Source organism: Crotalus tigris, unplaced genomic scaffold (assembly GCF_016545835.1).
Source record: "Crotalus tigris isolate CLP2741 ecotype Arizona unplaced genomic scaffold, ASM1654583v1 scf7180000023864.505019, whole genome shotgun sequence".
In the NCBI taxonomy this organism is placed as follows: domain Eukaryota; kingdom Metazoa; phylum Chordata; class Lepidosauria; order Squamata; family Viperidae; genus Crotalus; species Crotalus tigris.
Window position 1 is genome coordinate 115,743 of NW_024100235.1, and position 24,291 is coordinate 140,033.

The window sequence follows — 24,291 nt, forward strand, 5'->3', positions numbered from 1 at the left end:
CTGAAAGAAGACCTCTTTACCAGACCTCGTACTGCATCACATGGAGGGATGAATTTATAGCTATTGAGAGATCTCAGCTACTAACCCGGTCAGATCAGTCCAGGAAACGTGCAACAGTGAATGCACCTGGAGGCATTCTTGTCTTCACTTTTTTTGCCTCTCTAAATTGTGGCTGTAAAAGCTGTACAGTATTGTCTGACTACATTAAGCTGCAAAAGCAAGGCTAACAAAATGTTCCCAGTTTGTCAAATGAAAACATAAGAGAAATTGAGTTTTAGCCCCAAAGCAGAGACTACATCAGAGGTTCTTAATCTATTTAACTTAATTACATCTTTTCCTGATCTCAAATATCATTAACACCACAAAAATATCTAGATTCTGTTGTATTACAAGCATTTTAACAGTGGCAATCCCAAACCTTGATTTACAAGCTAGCATTGTGGATCCTCAATGCACAAACATTGTGGATCCTCCATCCATAAACAAGCATTGCTCCGTTATCCCTAGGATATATCCAAATTACCCCATTGGGGATAATTACCCAGTGTAAGGATCACTAGGCTAGGCCATTTGAGGCATCTGAACAAAATTCAGTCCCCAAGACTAACTAGACCCAAAATATCTCAAGACATACCACAACAAATAAAAAAATGGGTGATTTTAGGGCTTATAGAGAAAAGACTAAATTCAGGAAGGCAGTGTCAACAATAAAATAATGAGCAAAATTGGAGACAGAGCTTCTGTGGAAATACTGGTGAAAGGACTCAGGCAAGGCTTTGACCACCTCTCTCCCACTTTCAAAAATGTCAACTTACACTCTAAGCTAGATTTCCTTTTGCATCTAGAAGTTAGTTTGTGATTGGTTCTTTCTTATTTGAACCTAGGAAGGCTTCGTTCAGTCTTAGAGTGCTCTCTCTCTCTCTCTCTCTCTCTCTCTCTCTCTCTCTCTCTCTCTCTCTCTCTCTCTCTCTCTCTCTCTCTCTCTCTCTCTCTCTCTAGCAAACTCTTTCCTAGATAGTTAACCTCAAGGAGATATTTGTATGCATGTAAACATTTAATAATATTTCTCTCCTGGGTGTGTTGACATTTTGACTAGAGATAAATCAAATCTTTATTAAGGTCAAAGACCAAATGTGTATCTGTGCGTTTGTGTGTGTGCAGGTGTGTGTGTTCTGAACAAGCAGAGACCTCTCCAGGCTTACATACTTTGAGATTGCTGTTTTACTACACCTATAATTGCAATTATATCCAGAAGCAGGACAATGTTTGCCAAAAGTCCATCCTTATTTTTAAAATGCTGTGGTTTGGGTAAACTAGGAAGTAAACAGGGAAGTAGTCTACAGCAAATCACTTCCATCTTGTTGCCAATAAAAGCACATATACATAGCCATATCATCACCAAAAAGCGAGCTTGACTTCAAGGACATATGACCTTAATGAAACAAATAGATGAACATTTCACATTCAGATTTGGCATGAATTCTTTCAATTCTGTCCAATTGTTTTCTTAAAAGGATAATGGGTTTAAACAACCATTGTAGCAAAAGGTTTCCTGCATGCAGGCAATATTTTTGGGACTCCATCAAGATAGATGTTAGGGGATGTTCCTGTACATAATTCAACTTCACCTGAAAGCTGGACATTCTCGACTTGAGAGGTCTATAGTGCATTCACATCCCTATTACTCATAGGGACATCAGCAGTTAAATGGGTGATCAATTGCATTACCACATTTAAAAAAAAAAAATGATAGCAGTAACCCAATCCACAGAAGCAGTAAATAGGAAAAATTTTCAAAATATATTCTTTACAAACTGAACAATTTGGTTTATTAACCAGTCTTTGCCAACAGGTTCTACTAAAGTCTATCCAATTCCATTCCCAACCCCATGAAAAGACTTGGTTCTTGAATGTTTGCCATTTTAATGAGTCCAAATTTTAATTTCAAAGCATAGATGCAAAAGCAAATTGTTTAGCTGGGAATGATCATCCATTCTTCTAGTTCATATCAATACTGATTACGCAATGCATCCTTATTTACAACTAGTCTGAAGTCCTTGATGGTCTCTGATCTTGGTTGTTTGCATGCAGACATTTCGTTACCTGACTAGATAATATCTTCAGTGCTAGAAGAAAGTGGGGTTTGTGCTCTGTTTATATATAGTAGGTTGCCAGAGCCAATTTCACTCCCTTCTAGCACTGAAGATGTTACCTAGTTGGGTAAAAAAACATCCTCAGGCAAACAACCAAGCTCAGGGAGCACCAAGGACTCACAGTTCAATCCTGAGCTATGTATATTATCTTCTATTGGTTGTAACTACTCTAAATTCTGCTAAGTGCAGGGGTGCTTACTTCCATGTAATATGTATATGTTTGTGGTGTTCAATGTAAAGTTTATGATTGTGATGTCAAAATTTACTCCCCTTTTAAAACTAAGCAGTTTTCTTGTGTCTGCTGATGTAGCATATACTATAGTAAAATGATAGGGTAGCAAATGACTTATTGTTTCTTCGTTATGCTCTTTTGTGAAGCCAATATTAACAATCCAGTTTTGGTAGAAATTGTTATGGCCAAAGTTGTCACTTTCCCTATGATTTTTGGGACCATTTTTTTAATTCACTTTGTGTTGCTAGCTGGCTAAAATAATTAGCATTGTGTTTGCATCCAATTATGCCCAGAAGAGTAAGCATAATATCTTTCACAATATTTATTGTGCCTTCACTTGGCTGGAATTGTGAATTTTTACTATGGAAATATTAAACCCTTCCAAATGAATAAAATGTTTTTCTTTCCAATACGACAGGCCATGATCCAGCACAAACATAAATGGGCATTAATTCACCAGGATCAGCAAACATCAATGCAATTATATCTATGGAATTTTTGTGACAATGATACAGCAATTCCTCCATTGTCAATCCTCCAATTGTGCCTTGGAATTGCAGCTAATTCTGTTCATAGAGAAGTCTGCTTGCAAGATAGACAAAATAGAAAGTATATTTATACTATATATTGTTAAAGTTTGTAACTGGCAACAGCCACCGTATTTTCCCCAAAATAAGACCCAATCAAAAAATAAGCCCTAACCTGATATTTTAGCATGCTCCTAATATAAGCCCTACCCCCATAATAAGCCCAGTTAAGATCATCATCAGGGGGATGGCCAGCACAGGAAGTGGTGAGTATGTGGGGAAGCGGCATGGGGGGGAGAGAACCGATCCTGACACGCCAAGCGGCTGCCTGCCCTGTCACAGCCACGGGCAAGCCAAGAAACAGTGGGACAGAGTGGGAGGGCAGCCACATGTATATCAGGAACACCTGCCTCCCCACTGTTCCTCTGCTTCTGCCTGCTGCTGGTACCACTGCCACAAGGATGAGCCTCCCATGGCTGGCTGCCAATTCCATCCCACTGTCTATTGGCTTGCCCACAGTCACAATGGAGCAGGCAGCCTGACAGGTAATCAACTCACCTACGCTGCACTGGCTGCACAGCCCCAGAATGCACCAGCAAAGGGGCCAGCAGGCTGCTTCCAGACACCACTCCCCACCTCTTCTATGCGCCCCAGGGGTGTGGGACGCCCAGCTGGGCTGATCATCCTGATACCATGTTTCCCCTAAAATAAGCCCTCATTCGTCTTTTGGAGCAAAAAAAATATATAAGGGTCTTATTTTCAGGGAAACATGGTATCACTTACTTGGCTTTAGAAATTGATTCATTATATTCATAAAAAAGATGTCTATCAATGGCTGTTGGGTATAATGTTTACCTCCAGGATCAGCCTACTGATCAGAAAGCTGGTTGGTTTCCAGGATCATCTTGTTGACCACTATGGGAAACAAGATTGTGGGCTGGGTAGATCTGTGATGACCCAGGGCACAGCACAGAGGCAATTCAGTCAGCTGGCAATTCAAACGGTTATTTTATTGCTCCAAATTTTCCCCAAATGCTCCCACTTTTGCTGGCAAGCCTCCAACAAAAGAACACACACACACACATCCTCAGCCTGGCTGAAAGTAGGTTCAAATGCAGTCTGATTAGCATAAGAAAGTATTCAAGGACATAAAGATAACAAGGAAGAAAACATAAACTTAGAGTCTGTTTGAATCCTAGCTTGCCAGAGCAGTTTTCAAAAGAGAGAATCCAAAATACAGTCCGAGGTCTTTAAACATTCAAGTAACATGGTCAGTCAATCCAATAGTTTCCAGGTTTCCAAACAGAAGTCACAGAACAAGAGATTAGCAACAATACACAACACTCCAAGAATCAGCTTTTGTTCCCCACAGCATCTCCTTAAATCTCAATCTCCAGGTGTTCCTTGTGGAGACGGGCAGGATGCTCTCCTCCTGAATAACTGAGCTTGCCTGCATTGTTCCCTCCTTCTCTCCACTCTCCGTGCTCTAGGATCAGGTGGGGGGACCCTTGCTCATCACCTGAACTCTGCCTCTCCCGTTCCTCCTGTTCCAATCTTGAAGGGCCCTGGCCTGCCTCGGCCTGCTCTTCCCCACATTCCTCTGAAGCCACAGACACCTCTCCCTCGGCCTCCATAGGGTCCTGTTCCAGTTCATTTTCCTCCACAGATTCAGGCTCAGACTGAGGCATGATAAGGTCTTTGATTTGAATCAAGAAGACTTTTCATATACTTTGCTTTGACCCAGGAGGCATGCCAAGATTAGTGATTTATTCATAAATATCAGAACAGCTTTTCTCCTGAGAGAAGGAATCAAGCCTTGATATTTCAGTTGGGAACAACTCAACAAGAGGAGTCAACTGCTTCTTGCATCAGGTCCAGATGTTTATAGTATCATTTCACTCTTCTATAGTGTCCAATATGGAATCATTCTAAGAGAGAGACGGGGAACTCCTGGCCACAGATGTTTATATATGTATATATTTATTTATCATTTTTAAAAAAATAAACAAACAAGAAAAAAGGAGAAAAGAAAAAAAGAATAAAAAATATAATATTTATAAGTGGACTTATCAGGATTATAGTTGATGGATAGTATATCTTTGATTAGAAATTAATTACTAAAATATTAAATTATTGTTCAGCACATTAAATTAAATTTAACAATGGAAATAATAATTTCAGTCTCTGAGCTAAGTACTTAAATCTCCACTATTTGTTTAAAAATACAAAAAAGAAAGAGGGGGGGGGAAAGCAACTAAAACATTACAGATAAATGTTAGTTTCTGACTTATAATTTGTATTCCAACAAATTATGTCAGATTGTCAATATACCATCATTCCAAATAAACAGACTCCATGGCTAATAATAAAAGATGCCGAGAGATTAGTTTAGCAACATTTGGAAGACCATGGGTTCCTATTCCTTGTGTAGGACAAATCTCTCCATGCGACCAAAGCGTGTTTATGTCTCTGAGCAATACATATTAATTGTATTGCAATCAAGATCTTTCAACTAAGTGCCAGTGTTTTGTCTGCATGTATTATTTCCTTTCCTGAAAAAAGTAATGTTATGCTGGAAACTATAGCAAAGACACTGTAGAATTGTGGACTTTTTTTGACTCACTTCTTTGATGTAGCAATTTTTAAAAAGTATAAAATCCGTCTCTAATCAAAACTGTGAGCAGGAGCCAAAACAGCTAGCTCTAAACGATAGAATGTTATTTTGCCTAATCCATGGCCTTCAGTCTTTGGCAGACTTCCCTGGGAACCAGTGAATATAATTAGGTAGAAGATATAATTATTCTTATCACAAGGTAGGATGGAATGAAAGCCTGTTTTTTTTTTAATAGTGGTAAACACGGGATGGTTAGCCAAGGATTCTCAATCCTGGCTTGCCTATTTCAGAGCCCTCACTATCTTACCCACCCAGTGAGAGGCAGAGTGCTGGGTCCCTTTTGCTAAGCATCTTTTTATTGTCATTATGTAAAAATCATACCTTTGTCCTTAGAAAAATGTCCATTCTTAACATGAAGGTTTCATTTGAAAGGCTACTACAGAACATGAATACTTTGCCTAACCAAAGTCAAGCAGGAAAGGTTTCCTTTATATCAGGGGTGTCAAACTCACAACGTCCCGTGATGTGTCATGATGTATCACGACTTTTTCCCCATTGCTAGAGCTGGGGTGGACGCGGTTTTGGTATGATGCATCTGGCCCGTGGGCTGGCAGTTTGACACCCCATATTACGCAACAAGTGTCAGGCACTAAAGAGCAGGTCCACCTGCGAAGGCCCAACTAAACTGATTTATTGCTAAAAAGCCAATGCAGAGGAATCTTCTCAACTGACTTCTCAATTATCCAGAAATTAATGAATCAGGAAGAGGCAAGCAAGTTTCAGATGCCCGTGAGGCAGCTGTCAGAATTCCCAAGGATCACCAGTTACACATCTTTGGTACCTAGGATGATATGGTTTCTCCGTAGGAAGGCCCCATTGTCACAGGGCCTCACTTCCTGACTTGTTTTTAATCACCATCATACATTTAAGGTAAATGGCATTAGTAGCAGTTAAAAATTGTGAGATTTCCACATCAGAGACATTTTTGTGTAACATAATATTTGTATCAATATAGAAGAGATGGGAAAGTTGATAACTGTTTATAGACCTGTTCTGTAAGGGGAGAAGAATGCATCAGATACGTTTGATATATTTGTCAGCATTCAGCAAGGGTGGCCTTTCTATATGTAACAGTATGAATGCTATATTCATTATTTGATTCTTTTTTTGTACATATGATTTTTTTTTATTGAGGCATAGTGGCGCAGTAATTAGAATGCAGTATTGCAGGCTGACTCTGCTTACTGCCAGAAGTTCAATCCTGACCGGTTCAACGTTGGCTCAGCCTTCCATCCTTCCGAGGTCAGTAAAATGAGGACCTAGATCGTTAGGGTCAATATGCTGACTCTGTAAACTGCTTAGAGAGGGCTGTAAAGCACTTTCTATACAAGTCTAAGTACTATTGCTACTGCTATTTTTATTATTTGTATCAGATTGTTAGTTTGTTGTTAGTTTGTTTCTTTTTTCTTTATTTTGTATTTTAACTTTGAATTTTTAAAAAAAAATCGGAAAAAAAATAATATGGCAATTGTACAGAGCAGTGTATCACCGGATGTTAGCTGTATATTGGAGAACTGTTTATACTGGTATAATCAAAGTAGGGATCCATCTATTACCCAATATTAACGAGGTTTAGGATTCCCAGATCTGATTCAAAATAAGGCTTTTTTAGCTTAATTATGATACAGGAAAGAAGAATTTTAATAGATGCTCTTGAAATATGCACAAAGGCTAGCTGTCCACTAATACTCATGCATTTCTTGGCAACCATATGGAAGTGATCTGCAATTGCCTTCTTCTATTTTTTAAAACATTTTCTAGTCTATAAGTCAAAGATCCCCTGATGATCTCTCAACCAGGCATTAATCTTGCTTGACCTTTTAAAGATCAGCTTAGATTGGCTAGGTGATTATCTTCTCTAGTAGCTGGAAAACTAAAATATTTATGCAACCCATTTTTTTTCTATTTGTCTTCTTATTCTACCAGCAGGCTTTTGTTTTAAAAAAGATTGCTTATTGTCCTTTCTTATCTTGCGGGACCTTTGTCAGTACAAAGTTAGATCTCTTAGAACAGGGCTTTTCAACCAGTGGTACGGGTACCACCTGTGATACATTGGCACCTGGCAGGTGGTACGTGAACATCCTAGAAAAGTGGTAGCAGGGGAGGGGAATGAGCTGAACCAGTGGCAGCACCGCATAAGCCTGAGCGAGAGATGGCTGGAGCTGCAGGGCTGTCAGAGTTCAGTGGAAGTGCCAGGATCAGCGCCAGGCTCCAGCTGGAGCTAGGCACTGATCCTGGTGCTTCTGCTGAGCCCAGAAGAAGTGCCAATCAGCTGGAATGTTGCAGTATCTCCAAGGTCTTGTGATTTACATTCAGATGCTTGGCAACTGATTCATATTTATGATGGTCACAGTGTCCCAGGAGATCATGTGAAGTGACCAAAACCTGCCGCAGATGGGAGGAATAAAAACCAAACACCCCCCACCCCTCCCCCCGCTGCCAATCCTTAACAGAAATGCTCACAACAATGAAAACCTTGGACAGGAGGAAGAGCACCGCCGGGCGCTGTCTTGCTCAGCTGTGGCACTTTTTTCAGTGCCATTGTAACTTCAAACAGTCACTAAGCGAACTGTTGTAAGTCAAGAACTACCTGTACTTTATCATTTTTTTCCTGGTTTTTTTTTTTTTTTTTTTTTTGGTCCTCAAGTTTTTGATACCTTGCTAGGCGACTGGTGGTACTCGGATATCGCCATATCCTAAAAGTGGTACAATGGGTGAAAAGATTGAAAAGCCCTGTCTTAGAAGGCACTCTTAAATAGATGTAGCTCATAAACCTCCTAGAATTGCGATAGTAACCCATTCTCCATGCAAACCCTGAGTGGAAAGAGCATTCTTTTAACTAACTAATTCTGGAAGGAGTGCAAAAAAAAGGGGAAATTAAAAATATGACAGGACTGATGCCAATCAGGAGAACATAAGAACTGTGCAGTTACTTCAGTGAGCAGAGGCTGATTTGTGGATGGTTATTAGTTTTGTTTTTTAGCTTGACACTCTGGGTTGAGGACCTCTTGGTGTCTCCGGAAGAAAATCCACTTAACTTCTTCTGAGATTCTAAGGGGTGAATAATTATAGTCTCTTTTCAACTTGTGGTCTTAAACTCTCAGAATTCCTGAGCCAGCATGGTTGGCTCAGGAATTCTGGGAATTAAAGTCCACAGGTCATAAAAGTGCCATAGTTGCCCACCCCTGGCCTAGAGTCTCTGGAGTGCAGGAAACTTGTCTTTCTTCTGCAAAAGGAACCTGATTTTTTATTGTATCTTTGAGCAGCATTGTGCCCCGTTGAAAGACATTAAGTTTCTTGAAAAGAAAAAGAGCAAAGGAAAAAAGACCAGTCTTGGCTTCTTTCTTTTCTGACAGTTGATAAAATGGGAAGGGTTAATAGAATGCTGCTTAATGGATTCTCTTGTCACTCAATATGTCTCAGCTCAAGCTTCCAATGTTTTGCCTCAAGAGATACAAACAAATTGGCATCACCAGCGTGGGAGAGGCTGTTGGAGCTTTCTGCGTACTTTACAGCCTTTTGTGAAAAAAAAATTGTGTTTTCTTTGAACTGTTTATCAAGGAATATGAAAAAATCTGTCACATTAGTTCTGTGACAGTTCAATCACATGCAAGGCAATCTTTCTTTCTTCTTGAAGTTCTCAAGAGCTCCATACAACATCCCTTGCTCTGTTCAGGGTTTCCTGGAAATTGATCGGATTTAAAAGGACTATATTTTTTTTACAGCAACAGATTGTTTCTATATTTCTGATCCGATGACAGCTTTGAGGAGACCATAACATGCCTCATTCTCGTTTTATTTTGTTAAAAAAAATGCACATTTGTGTCTTCCTCTTAAACACATTAAGATCTAGCCCTGGACTATTATCTTTGGCAAAATTCAAGTGGAAATCCGAGCAGATTGATTCACTCTCTACTCCAGCTTTGCTTTACTGCTGAACATTTTCCAATGGGCAGAATAGCCAGGAGAAATCCTATCTCTGAACAATTAAAAGCAGACTTAACATTATTTAAGCTAATGTAACATGAGAAGGTGAGACCTCATAAACCATCACAGAGAAGGATTTTTCTCTTCTATTTAAAGGAATCTCTAAAATACATACAACCAGCTTTTTCCTCCAGTGGCAGAATGCATTGCTCGTTTTATTTATTTTTTTCCCCCTTGTCAGCAGCCTGAAATGTTGTACTTCACACTTTCATACATGTGTGCTGCGGTTGACTGTGTTTACTGTCCCCTTGAAGGTTCAGGCACTGAAGGTAGAGAGCATTAGCCCTATAATATTTTAGACAGAAAATCATTGTTGTGAATCTGCACAAGAAAATGGCACAGACTGTTTTGCTAAATCTAAGTCTCTTTAGGAAAGTCTTCTAAAGACATTAGCAAAATTGTAATGCATTGATTGTTGTTGGATTGTTATACTAATGCTCAATTGCTGATTTTCAATAATATGTGACCCATTCATTCTGTGTAGCAAGTAACCATGATCACAAGGACATGTTAGCTACATTCATATTTGAAATGGACATGTCACAAGCTCCTTGGGGCAGACTGGAATTAGCTTCAGGGGATACTGGATGTAAATAAATCTGTTGATTTCCATTTCCCTTAGTTTCTCAGTTTTGTCAATATGTCTGATTTGGCTTGTCAAGCTTGAGAAATGTTTTCCAAGTTTCAGACTCAAATGTATATTTTGCTATTTCTCCTATTACTTTTTTTATTTGTAGTTTGGTCTGATATACATAGTTTCTTCATATATTTTTCCCCGAAACTAATATACATTGTTTTAGTTATTGTAATTTACTTTGTAGAACGTACAAGGTTTTGCATTGGTGATGTAGATGTAGATATAGATATAAGTACTCATTCATTAACTGCAGAGCAACATTTGGAGAACTGAGAATTTTGAATCATGAATAATAATAATAACAATAACAATAATAATAAAGTTGGAAGGGACCTTGGAGGTCATCTACTCCAACCCCCTGCTCAGGCAGGAAACCCTATACCATTTCAGACAAATGGCTGTCCAGTCTCTTAAAAACTTCCAGTGTTGGAGCATTCACAACTTCTGGAGGCAGGTTGTTCCACTGATTAATTGTTCTAACTGTCAGGAAATTTTTCCTTAGTTCTAGGTTGCTTCTCTCTTTGATTAGTTTCTATCCGTTGCTTCTTGTCCTGCCTTCAGGCGCTTTGGAGAATAGCTTGACTAAATTTAACTTGGTGAATTGACTCAAAAAGACAACATTTTAAGGTCAACCAACACACATTTCTTCCCTTTGTTAATGTATCAAGCAGTCCCAAATAGGAGCACAAAGACAAAAAAGGAGTCACAAAGTTTCACTGCACAAAAATCTACTGTTTTCAGTACTGAATTGTCTTCCATCTTTCTCAATGGTCTTTGGTCACTGCATTATTAAGCTCCTGTCATCATTGTTTCCTAATCAAAATAGCTTCATGCTGCTCCTCTTGAAATTACTATTCCAAAAACTGGGAGAAAATATGATCCAGGGACCAGACAAAAACCTTTCTTTTACTACAGAGTCATGTTTACCGGCACATATTACTTGTATTCATATTTTATGGGTATATTGGAAATTGTTGAACTGCAGAACAGACTTCAAGATGCAGGAGACCTTCAGGCCAAGCCAGGTGTTCTGTGGCAATCAAATCAAAGGAGAAAGTCAGCCTTAGAGGACCAATGCTGATCTGGAAAGTGGATGCAGGGTGCCACCTAATGGTCCTCAAAAAGAGAAAGCTAATGTTATCTATGTTCCAAAGAATACTGCATGCATTGCTTTAAAAAAATATTAGACCCAAGTCAGATTGTTCATTCCTTCAGTCAGTCACAGAAAATAATTGCATTAATTGCAGGAAAAGTTAACTGAGTTCTTATCACTCTACCTAGCCTTTTTTTTTTTTTTTTTACAAATCACCAATTTACAGGAATAGAAGAAAAAAGTACTGATCTTATAGCAAGAGTTAGCTAGGTTAGTTCATTAGATAATAAAAATTAGGACTTTACTATGCAAACTAGATTAAATATGTTCACTTTACAATTCTATTTTACAAAAAAAATCATTACAATCTGCTAAGTTATCACTATGAAGTTTAAATGTCTTTATTTCAGGCTGAAGAAAAGTTATGAAAGAACAGAAACTTGCAATCATTTCAATTCAGCAACAGAGACAAAATATATAGGTCTTAATAGAAATAATTGGGAACCTTTTGGCTTACAAATTCCTTCAGCCCCAATTCCATACTACATATCAGCTTGTAACTTAAAATAGCCAGTCAAGATTTGAATATTGCAGTCCCCTTTAAATGTCCTCTAACAAGGAACTACCACAAAACCACATTGTTTATCCACATTTGCAAGGAGAAACATGAATAAATAATATATAATTATTTACTAAAATGCCTGTGTTTTTTTCCCCCAGCTTTAAAAGCTTAAAATATTCATACTGATGAGGCTGGGGTATCTTTGTCTCCTTTAAAATGCTAAACAAGCCTGCGGCACAATCACAATCTGGTGCAAGGATAAGTTGTTTTCAAGATAAATTCAGACAAGCTTTAAATTAATCAAAGAGAGGATGATTAACTTTTTTATATATGTTTTAAATCAACAATAGATATTTGTGACATTAAGCAGGTTGCCTACCTTATTCACTGCAAGGAGCAGAAGTATTTTAAGATGATCTAAATCAGTTTCCATTCAAAGAATTCTCACCTGAACATATTAGGCATTTATTTGGAAATCAACCTTGCTTTAAGAAAAAAAAACCCTGATGGGATTAATATTTAATTTTGGAGCAGATGGGTGGAATGGTTCCAAATGAAACAGTAGCTTAGTCTAGAACTGTGGCGGCGAATCTATGGCACGGGTGCCACAGGTGGCACGCAGAGCCCTTTCTGTGGGCACGCGTGCCATTGCCCCAGTCCTACGCCTTATAATACTTTTCGATTTAGGCCTCTGCCGCCATGTGCAAAAAAAAAAGGTTCAATCAATCAATTTCAACTTCTCGCAGGGAAAAAAAAAGATCTCTCAAAGTTGGAATTGATTGATTGAACTTTTTAGTCCCACCCAGTCTGCCATTACCACTGCAGCCACACCCACCCAATGGGCCATGCCCACCTGGCACACAACAATACATAAGTGTGCTTTGGGTTGCAGTTTGGGCACTCAGTCTCTAAAAGGTTCACCATCACTGGTCTAGAACATGGCTGGCTCAGGAATTCTGGGAGCTGAAGTCCACAAGTCATAAAAGAGCCAAGGTTGCCTACCCCTGGTCTAGGTTTATTAGGCTACCTCTCCTTGTTGCTCTCAGTCCTCACATTTTTCTGCCTCTTTGAATCTTATATTAAAAATAGTTGGTGTAGACTTGCAGTAGTGTCAAACTGGTGGCCTGCGGGCCGGATGCATCCCACACAGGCCACGCCCATGCCAGTTCCGCAAAGGCAAAAAAAACACATCACGATACATCATGTGACACGAGTGAGTTTGACATCTATGGTGTAGAGCAGGGGTGTCAAACTGCCAGCCCGCGGGCCGCACGCGTCACATGGAAGCCACTGCCCATCCCATTGCCAGCAATGGCAAAACCGGCCTAATACGTTGCACGATGTCACATGACGTCGCAAGTTTGACATTCCTGGTGTAGAGATATCAGGTGTAGATAAAGAACTAACCCAGAAGTAAAAAAAAAAAAAAAACAACTTGCAGGCCAAGGCCTCAAGTTTGATTCTTGGCATTTTCAGCTGTGGCTGGGAGAATCATACTTGATAACCTGAAGAGCTGAACTAGCCAGTATTATCATGCTAGTCTAAGTGAGGCAGGAGACTGATTTTCTAACTGATTATATAACTGCAAGGAGCTATAGAACAGGAGGAGGAGGAGGAGGAGGAGGAGATCAAAAAATCAAAAAAAAATAAGATGAAGGGTTCACATTTTTTCAGAAGGATTCCTTTGAAAAGGGAAAAGTAATAACATGGAGATTTTAACTGGGTAGATTGTATATGTGTATTCCATCTGCAGTTCATCCTGAATGAAATGGTAGGGTGGGGAAATAAATGAAATTTCCTGGTAATGATAGCTCATATATGAAGCTATAGATGCATCTGAATTATGCAATTATATTTTAATGTTGTGTTCTACTAATCTAGATGAAATGTTAATGTATATTGCTAGTCCATAAATGATATACCATACGCTAAATAAATAAATCTAAACTAAGCTACTGCTTTGATATCAGAGGTAACTATTTCACAGACAGTTCAGTCCTCAAAAATGATTACACTGAGTTCAGGGGGATTTTCTCAGACAACTCTAGTTACATTTAGTGGGACTTCCTTATGAGTAAACAATAATGAGATGCAGGCCAAGGTTCATTTCTCAGGCTAAAGATGGTTTTATATCCTAGCGTCTCAAAGCTACCAGGTTACCTGCCTAGTTGGTTGGAAGAAACCTAGAGTTTGGACCCTGCATATGGATTAGGGTTATATGTTATATGTTCAGTTAGACATTGTACAGAATTTAGTGCAGCTGATAATAGAAAATGGCTCTACCTTCCATTGTCCAAGTACTTCTGTTCCTTTCAGATATTGACCGAAACCTCAGAGGCATACTAAGGTTTTGTAGGTAACAGCATCCAAACCCTTTTAATGATGTTGACTTCTCAAAGCAAAGTTTCCACAAATACTAGTTAGATTATTTATAGCTTCTTTTAATGGAATGTGTCACTCCCCAAGGTACTTTTTCAAGAGGCAATGGGGCTTTCTTGTTTTTCTTTGAAGATGTTCCGTTTCTCATCCAAAAAGCTTCTTCAGCTCTGACCTGAAGAAGCTTCTTGGATGAGAAACGAAACATCTTAAAAAAAGAACCAAGAAAGTCTAGATGCTTCTTGAAAAAGGAACTTTGGGACAACCATGACCTGGATGACTGAAAATCTCCATGGAATATGTCGCTGCAATGAGAGCCAGTTTAGCATAGTGGTTAAGATACCAGGCTAAAAATGGCGAGTTCTGGTCTTACCCAAAGTTATCTTAGTAACCTTAGGCCAGGCACTCTCTCTCAGCCCTGGAAAGGAGGTAGTGGCAAACCACTTCCAAAAAAACTTCGCCAAGAAAACTGTAGAGACTAATCTATGCTGTTGCCAGGAGTCAATTCTGTCTCAAAGGCAGAAAGAAAAGAAAGAAAGAAAGAAAGAAAGAAAGAAAGAAAGAAAGAAAGAAAGAAAGAAAGAAAGAAAGAAAGAAAGAAAGATCTCTGCAATGCAGTCAAGAATGTAGATGAAGTCTTGTAGAATTTGTGGCCATCACCATTTTTAATCCAGTAGTTCAGGACAATAATAGACATTACAAGGTGTTTATTGATTTAAATAGCATTATCTCTTATACATTTAATGAGCTTGCCTCTCTGCTTTTATAAAAAAGACTATGGATATACTTAACACCCAAATGATGGTAAGTAAGAGAAAGAGAAATTGGATTTGATTTTCTCTTATCACCCTTTAGGAATGACATCACTGGCTTATTATAAATTCTTAGGAATATTATCACTGGAGATTTAAATGCTGGAAATTCAGATACAGGAATGTATCTGCAAATAGGTTCTATAGGGCTTCCAGCAACATAGTTGGCACATTTAACCATATTGCACACAAAATCTGAACATCTTTCCAGTTAAGAGTCTCTAACCAATATTTTTCTTATTTTACAGAATCCCCTTCACCTGCAGTTGAGTTTAGAACGTTCCCTGAGTTTTGATGCTGATGTCACTTTTTCAATCTTGGCCTTGAACAACTGGTATAATTTTAGTTTGATGGTGTGCCAGGAAGAATGGAACATCACAGATTTTCTCTTCCTTACTCAGCAGAGCTCCAAATTTTATTTGGGATCCATTATAAATATCACAGGAAACCTCACATCCGCCAGTGACCTCTTGACCTATCTGCAATTTCATCTGGAGAACATTAAGGATACAACATCAACAGTGGTGATGTTTGGCTGTGACATGGAAAGCACAAGGAGGGTTTTTGAGATAACCACACAATTTGGAGTTATGCCGCCTGAACTTCATTGGATTCTTGGGGATTCGCACAATGTAGAAGAGTTGAGGACAGAAGGTTTGCCGCTGGGTCTTATAGCTCATGGGAAAACGACACAGTCTTTTTTTGAAGATTATGTGCAGGATGCAATGGAGCTGGTAGCTAGAGCAGTTGCTTCAGCTACAATCATCCAACCAGAACTGGCTTTGATTCCGAGTACAACCAATTGCTTGAACACAGAGGAAAAAAATCTCACATCAGGCCAGTATTTATCAAAGTAAGAGATCTCTCTTCAATAAATGTCATTGTAAATGTGTATGTGTCATACAAAACTCAAATCAGATTTTTCTCCATGATGGTCTATTCCCAACATGTCCTTTCAGGTCTTCCACTATGGTGCCATGATGGTCTATCCCCAACATGTTCTTTCAGGTCTTCCAATGGTGCACTCATCATCTCTGTAACTTTGTCCACCCATCTTGCTAACTACTGGTCGGCTAGACTCTAACTCCAGAATTCCTATGTGGCAGAGAATTCAGGGAGTTTAAACTATCCTCTGAATAATTCCCAGGTTGGGGAAGCTGATCTAAAAAGTGGTATAGAAATAGATCTGATTCAGAGAACAGAAGCAGCAGGTGATTAATCCCCCTTCAGCTCATTTTTCTCATTTCTAAATTCTCCAACTTTAGTGACTCTATATCTTGTTTTAAAATTTGTTTAAAGGGGAAAAAATCATCCCTTTTTCATTAAAAATAATTTCAAATTGAGATTTACTCCTAGTGAACTATAACTTTCATAGCAAAGACTATAGGAATAGAAGGCAGCAGATTTGGTAAGTCTGCTTATTAACATAGGGCAGGGTTCTTCAAACTTGGCAACTTTAAGACTTGTGGACTTCAACTCGCAGAATTCGGGCTGGCTGAGGAATTCTGGGAGTTGAAGCCCACAAGTCTTAAAGTTGCCAAGTTTGAAGACCCCTGTCATAGGGGCATTACTGTTTCTGAAGATCAACCAGGAAAGGCTTGATCTGCAAAACTAAGGTGTGACCAGGCAAAAATCCATGTAGATTTTTTTCTTATTTCTATCTTACCTTCACTCCCCAATTTGAAGGAGGCCTATTTTATTTTATTTTTTAAAAGTCCTGATTCCCTGCAGATGCAATGCTGCAAATGATTACTAGGTTATTGTGGCTATAAACGTTTTTGAGGACCGTAATTCAGCTGCCTTGGAGCAGAAAGGGGCTGTTGCATTGTCTTTTCTGCAGAAGGCAAGTCCATCCATTATATATCCTGCCAACAAAGGTATTGGAGGCACTACAAAATCTAATAGTCACTAAATTGGAATAAACTGACATGCAGCAAGTTGTAATGTGTGTGACCCTCTGCCTGTCTCTTCCCTATTAATCAGGCAGCAAGTTCCGTCCTGTGCTTAGTTTGAAGAATTTTGTAATCCATCTGCAAAATCTTGCTATTAGGTGGGTTAGGAAGTTATGATAATAGCAAGCTGAGGAAACTGCCATGAAGTATGCAGGCAAGTGCAATATAGATTTTCTGTTACAACAGAGCAAGAGATGAAAAGTTTCTTGTTATTTAGTAGGTGAGAGATATCAGAGACACTGGTATCTGTGTTATGGTGAGAGAACCATAAACCTCTCTGAGGCTTAAAAATTGGTCCTATTCAATTCGCAGAGATTTGGGGTCTCTCCATGTCCAAATATCAATTTTTTGTGTGTGTGTGTGCTGTGTTTTTGTAGCAGATGCAGATCACATACCTTAGAAATCCTGTATTGAGAAAGTTTCTACTGTGTTAATTCCTAATCTTATGATCGCCCTGGTTACATCTAGTCTGTAAATGATGGCATTTAAATTATGCCATTTGAGTAATTAAAGCCCCATATGCAATTTGACTCATTGCCAATTCTCATTTTTCTCATTCTCGACTAAACTTTGAGAGATAAAGACAGAATTAGCAAGTTACCAGGGTAATGAGTACAGAACAATTTAATTAACCTACCAGTGGAAATTTATTATTGTGACCCCCTTTGAACCATCCATATTTCAGTGTCCACAAAAACACAAACAGTAATGAGCTTATGACTATGAAGGACTATGTGCCATTCTTTTAGTCACATAGCTAAACTGTTTTCACCATATACTACCAATTCTAAGTACAAATATGACAAATGCACATCATAAAAGTTCAAATTTTCAGGAAGAAGTGATTAGAAGTAACTCTACCTCATTGCAAACAATCATTTCATGCTGAAAAGGAATGGGATTGAGTTCACTTATCAGTTCCTTCCTTGTCAGAAGATTGCAAAAGACAATCATATGAGCCTGGGACAATGCAATCATTATAAGTATGAGTCAGTTGCCAAGTGTCTGAATTTTGATCACATGACCATGGGGATGCTACAATAGTCGTAAGAGTGAAAAGTGGTCATAAATCACTTTTTTCAGTGCCATTGTAATTTTGAACAGTCACTAAACCATAACCGTTGTTGTAAGTCAAGGACTAACTGTAATCTGTGGCTGTTTAGTGACTCTGCAAATGAATGAATCCCAGAATGCAGCATTAGTGTGCAGAGTGGGGAAATAAATGGGTAGTCCCAAATACACTCACCAAAAATAAGAAATAGTGCTTGAAATAGAGAAGAATTGCCAGCAAGTGAAAGAAGAAACCTCATCTTAACAAAGAACATTTCACCAAATTAGGGAGCCAAAACAATTCAGGAGAAATATGTATATGCAGAAAGAGAAACATTTACATTCATTAAGAATCTGCTCATATTCAACAGCAAACAGCAGTTGTGAATTTAATTGGAATAACAGTATGGCAAATACAAATAAAGAAGCTGACTAAATGTACTTTGGGCACAAATGTTCTCTTTCAGCAGGAGATTTTAACCCACTTTCTATTTATCTGCTCTGCTACCTCTGAGTATAAGTAAACTCCACCTCCCCCACTTCTTAAATTAGCCTGAATGACATCTCCATAGATGGTTGCATTCATCTCTATTCATTCTTTGGAGTTTTCCTTTTGTGCAAATGTGTTCAAGTGAACCTTGTTTTCTTGTTTATTTCATCCTGAAATAAATCAATAACCAATTGAGAAATCCACATAAATAAGGCGAATGGGAGAGAAGGATGTTCTTATATTTTAACAACATGGAAAGAAAGGAACAGCTAGACGTCTTGCTGTCATGAAAACAAAATCAAGTCTATATAATACTTTGAAATGATCACTTGTTGGCCAAACAAATTACTACTTATTAACATATGCAATTTGAAGAATATTATAAACACAGAGGACATCCAGTATCTATAGCTCAGATGGCAAGGCATTTGGGTAAAAGGTTCTGTTCCTACTCTTCATCCATATATGCAAATTATTTCTTTCCTTGGATCAGAAGATTTCTGCATTTTGATTGTAGGCCCATACAGAATACCATCACAGACAGGAAGAGTAGGCAGGCCAAGCTAAGCTAGAACTCTAGGTGAAGATGCTTGGGTGAAGCAAGCAAAACATGTGTCAGAGGTTCCGACTAATGAAGCACTTCAAAGAACTTTCAGGCATGTTTCCTAAAGTCTTTATTTCAGAGCTACAAATTGTTGGTCACCATCATGGACGTTGTGATCCCAGAATCTGACTTCCTCTCGCTGGCATCAATCTTTTCTTGCTAAACCCCTCCCTTATCTTGCAGTCACAAGTCACATTATCCAATTAGTGTGAAGGTCAAAAGTTTACTTCCTCTTTCTTTCCCGGGCTTTCCCCCCCCCACACACTCTAAGCTATGTATTAACCCAGTAAATACCAGACAGTTTTGCATATTGTCAAAGCAAGAATATACAATATTTGCAGCATTGACATCTGCCCCCCCCCTTTCAAGAAGGACAGATCCTGTAAAGTAAACAAAAGCATATGTTAAGGGTTATCTTTCGGTTTGCTGGGGTGTTTCACATGAAACCTTTCAATCAATCTGTCAGCGTTCACTTCACTAGATTTCACCCAGGTGGCTTCAGACAATGGGTATCCCTTCCATTGTACTAAGTACTGTAATTTCCCTCTAAAGATTCTGGAGTCAAGAATACGTTTCACTTCATAGTGGGTCTGCCCTGCCACTACGAGGGGTCCAGGTGCCTTCTTTGGAGGAGGTCTCAAAGTGGAGCCCCGATAAGGCTTCAACAAACTACAATGGAAAACTGGGTGAATTTTCCCTAACAGTTTAGGGAGTTTTAGTTGTACTGTGACTGGGTTGATGACCTTTACTATGGGGAAAGGCCCCAAGAATTTTGGTCCCAATTTCTTGCTGGGCAATTTGAGGCGTAGATATTTAGTTGACAGATAGACCTTTTCCCCAACTTGGAATGTTCTTTGGGGAGCCCTCTTTTTATCAGCCTGCTTTTTATAGGTTTCAAAAGTCTTTTTTAAAGCAGTTTTTGTGTTTTTCCAAACTTCTTCCCACCCTCTCACTCATTGATCAAGTGTCTGTGAAGCGGAGGGCAACTGAGGATATTCAGGTATTGGGTTAAATTCTTTCCCTGTGGCTACTTTGAAAGGCATGTAGCCGGTGCTGCTGTGCACGGAATTATTGTACGCCACCTCCGCGAAAGGGAGGAGATAAGTCCAGTTCATCTGTTGGTAAGAAACGTAGCACCTAAGAACATGTCTGTATTTCAGTTTATTTCTGTGTCTGAATCCTGTTGAAGTTGTGATTTTGCCTCAGAAACTTGGTAAATTTCAACCTTGAATGACCCCCCCCCCCAAAAAAAAAAACCCTATTGCACAAGGCAGACATACTTTTAAAAATACCCTTTCCATTCCAGGACCTTCAAAATGTATACGTATGTTCATATAGTTCCCAAAGCATGGGACTTTCTTGCCTATTATGGACTTGAAAAATCTTACAATGTAGGCCTCTCACTGTGCTATGAGAGCTGCAGGTGGAAGTGCAGGCATGTATCTTGTTCATCCCAAAGAGGTATCTGAATTGGCCTTGTCGCATTTGAAGAAAAAGCATAAATGTGTTGGGGGGGAACAATCTCAGTTCCAAAAGATGTTGAAAAGTTCTGTCCTCTGAATATCTGCTCATAACGTCTTCCTTTTGTCCTACAGGTTTTTAGCCAACACTACGTTCCATGGGCTCAGTGGCCACATCAGAGTAAAAGGTTCTTCCATCATTAGTTCAGAAAACAAATTCTTCATTTGGAATCTTCAACATGACCCTGTTGGGAACCCAATGTGGACTCGCTTGGGGAGTTGGCAAGAAGGCAAGGTTGTCATGGATTATGGGATCTGGCCAGAGCAGGCTCAGAGGCACAAGAATCACAACCAGCATCCAACTAGGCTACATCTGAGGGTGGTGACGCTCATTGAACATCCCTTTGTATTCACCAGAACTGTGGATGATGAAGGATTGTGTCCTGCAGGACAACTCTGCCTGGATCCCTTGACCAATGATTCAGCTATGCTGGATGCTCTTTTTGAAAGTCTCCAAGGAGGCAACGACACAATGCCCACCAAATTTAAGCAGTGTTGCTATGGCTACTGTATAGACCTATTAGAAAAGTTGGCTGAAGATATGAACTTTGATTTTGACCTGTATATCGTCGGTGATGGGAAATATGGTGGTTTGAAAAATGGCCAGTGGACAGGATTGGTTGGTGATCTTCTGGCTGGGACTGCCCACATGGCGGTAACATCCTTCAGCATCAACACAGCCCGTAGCCAAGTGATTGATTTCACCAGCCCTTTTTTTTCCACCAGTTTGGGCATCCTGGTGAGGACCAAAGACACAGCTGCTCCTATTGGAGCATTTATGTGGCCGCTCCACTGGACCATGTGGCTGGGCATCTTTGTAGCTCTACACATCACTGCAATCTTCCTGACTCTGTATGAATGGAAGAGCCCCTTTGGAATGACCCCAAAGGGTAGAAACAGGGATAAGGTTTTCTCCTTTTCCTCTGCTTTGAATGTCTGTTACGCCATCTTGTTTGGGAGGACAGCTGCCATCAAACCTCCAAAGTGCTGGACAGGAAGGTTTCTAATGAATCTCTGGGCCATTTTTTGTTTATTTTGTCTCTCCACATACACTGCTAATCTGGCTGCTGTTATGGTGGGAGAGAAAATCTATGAAGAATTGTCTGGAATACATGACCCCAAGGTAAGGAAGGGCCTTTCATTTACATATTCGGGTCATTGTGCGTCATTTTTGTACTGCAACACAAAAGTGGCAACTGGACATGGTCTGGTAATATTAGCTACACCCTCTCAGTTTAGACCTAGTTTAATGTAGTGGTTAAGGTGTCAGGCTAGAAATAGATTGTGAGTTGTAGCAATAGCAATAGCACTTAGACTTATATATCACTTCACAGTGCTTCATATCCCTTTTTAAGCGGTTTACAGAATCAGCATATGGCCCCCAACAATCTGGGTCCTCATTTTACCAACCTTGGAAGGTTGGAAGGCTGAGCCAACCTTGAGCCAGTGAGAATCGAACTGCTGAACTGCTGGCAGTCGCAGAATTAGTCTGCAGTACTTCATTCTAACCACTGCGCCACCACAGCTCAAGTGAGTTGTAGTCCCATCTTAAGCCCAAAGCCAGATGGATGGCTTTGGGCCAGGCATTCTCTCCCAGCCCTAGAATAAAAGGAGTAACATGTCACTTTCAATAAAACGTTGCTGAGAATTGGAACTGACTTGAAGGCACACACACACACACACATACACACAGAGAGAGAGAGAGAGAATCCCACCTGCTGGGGTACAAGAGAGGATATGGAAGTGGTTTTTCTTTTATACATATATAATCATATCATTATTATTATTGTATAATAATTTAGATGTATTCTTATATACATAAGTAAATGTAGCAGCTACAAAAACCCCGATGTTTGCTGTGGGGGCAAACTGAAAGCAGTTCAGAATATGCAGCAGCAATTATATAACTATTCCAGAATGATAATGATGCTATTAGTGATGCTGTTCTTAAAAGACACCATGGCTGTAACGAACACAGTGGTAACCAGTTGTTAGTTAATATTTTATATTGACAAATGAGAGCACAGACTATTGCTGAAAGATTTTTAAACAAAATGGTTTGGCTTCATTTTGAAATAAGGAGGCAAAGCATGACTGAAGCAGAAGACTGAGGGAGTGTAAGTTATGATCACCTGGTAAAGAATTTCTAGGCAAAATCCTGCAAGCTGGAAGCTGAATGGAAAGAATATATTGAGATGATATAGTTCAGTGATGGCGAACCTTTTAGAGACCGAGCGCCCAAAAACTGGCCTCGCCACTGCTCCACCCCCCCACCCCACCCCCGGTCTGCCCCCCATTCCCCATCCCGCCTGCCCAGAGGACCACTCACTGCCTCCAGGGCCCGCCGCAAATCACCCAGGCAGCCCAGCAGTGCTATGGCAGTCATGCCCTCTGCCCGTGCCCTGCAGCATCAACTGTGCATGATGAGGTGTGAGGGCAGAGTCTTGTCTACGCTGCCTGGCTGCCATGTCCTTGCCTGCGCTGGTCTGTTTGGGCCACGCTCAGGGGCGACTCTCCTTCAGGGGGGCTGCTGGAGAGGAGGGGGTAGTGGGGGGAGGTGAGGCTGGGGCAACGGCACATGTGCCCACAGAGAGGGCTCCGAGTGCCGCCTCTGACACCCGTGCCACAGGTTTGCCACCACTAGTATAGTTGTTTTATAGTGATATTTGGGGAAACTTTTGAGCTGTGGATCCTGAAGAAGTGGACAATGTCAACTGTGATCTGAACTCCATTGTGTTTGGATTGGTTCCATGCTTCTCCTAGCTAACATCCTGAAATCTAGCAGGCTGCTACTCTCCACCATTCAGAAAACCCTTAAAAACTTGTTGTTTCCAACAAGGTTATGATGGGAGACCTGAATTCAACAAAACTGGACAATTATCATCATATGATACTGCTTTATAACTAATCCAGTTTATTGAGAAACTGATGGGATTTCAGTTGTAGAAGACATGGATTAACTGAACCTTGGTAATATGGGTTCAGATCTGGACATGGGAAAGAAACTCTTATTGTTTTTGCTGTTATGGATGACCTATGGAAATGCTTGGATGGAGGTTGTGTGGATGTTGTTTTGCTCCACATTCTTTCAGCAGCTTTCATTATTGTTGACCACAGTAGCCTTCTGGACCAGTTGCAAGGGTGGGAGTTGAAGATATCCTTCAACTATCTGAGTAGGTTGGACCAGAGAGCATGAGGGGAAGGGAGGAAGAGATCAGGCTCCAAACCATTTAGTTATGGAGTGTCTCAAAGTTCAACCCTTTTTTTCAACTTCTATATTAATGGAAAAGATCATCTGCTGGTGTGGGGTGTCTTCAATATGCAGATGGTACATATCTCTATTCTGGGACTATTGGGAGATGTAGTGGAAGTCACAACTTGGTGTCTAGAGTCTGAATAAGGGAAAACAGGCTCGGATAGAGTGGTTGTTAATGCAGAGACCAATTGCTTTCAGGAGTGTACCATCTCTGGCTCTTGACAGGGTTGTACTCCTCAGAAAAATCAAACTTGCAATCTGGAGGTCCTCTTGGACTCATAGGTCCTGGAGGGCTTTTGTAGAGTTTCAGCTGGTGTACCAACTGCACCCTTAGTTGAAACACAATGCATTGAAGATTGTTGCTCA

At 39.9% G+C, this 24,291-nt stretch overlaps 1 protein-coding gene across 2 annotated transcripts in view; it reads left to right on the plus strand.

Moving 5' to 3' along the window:
* GRIN3A (glutamate ionotropic receptor NMDA type subunit 3A) overlaps window positions 1-24,291 on the plus strand; it is a 124,793-nt gene that overhangs the window by 43,258 nt on the left and 57,244 nt on the right. For both annotated transcript variants that reach the window (XR_005554074.1, XM_039322181.1), the window contains exons 2-3: window positions 15,302-15,906; window positions 20,745-21,792. Coding sequence is in view for 1 of the 2 variants with exons in the window: in XM_039322181.1 (XP_039178115.1) it covers window positions 15,302-15,906; window positions 20,745-21,792 (1,653 nt within the window). In the remaining variant the exon portion in view is untranslated. The remainder of the gene's footprint in view (window positions 1-15,301; window positions 15,907-20,744; window positions 21,793-24,291) is intronic.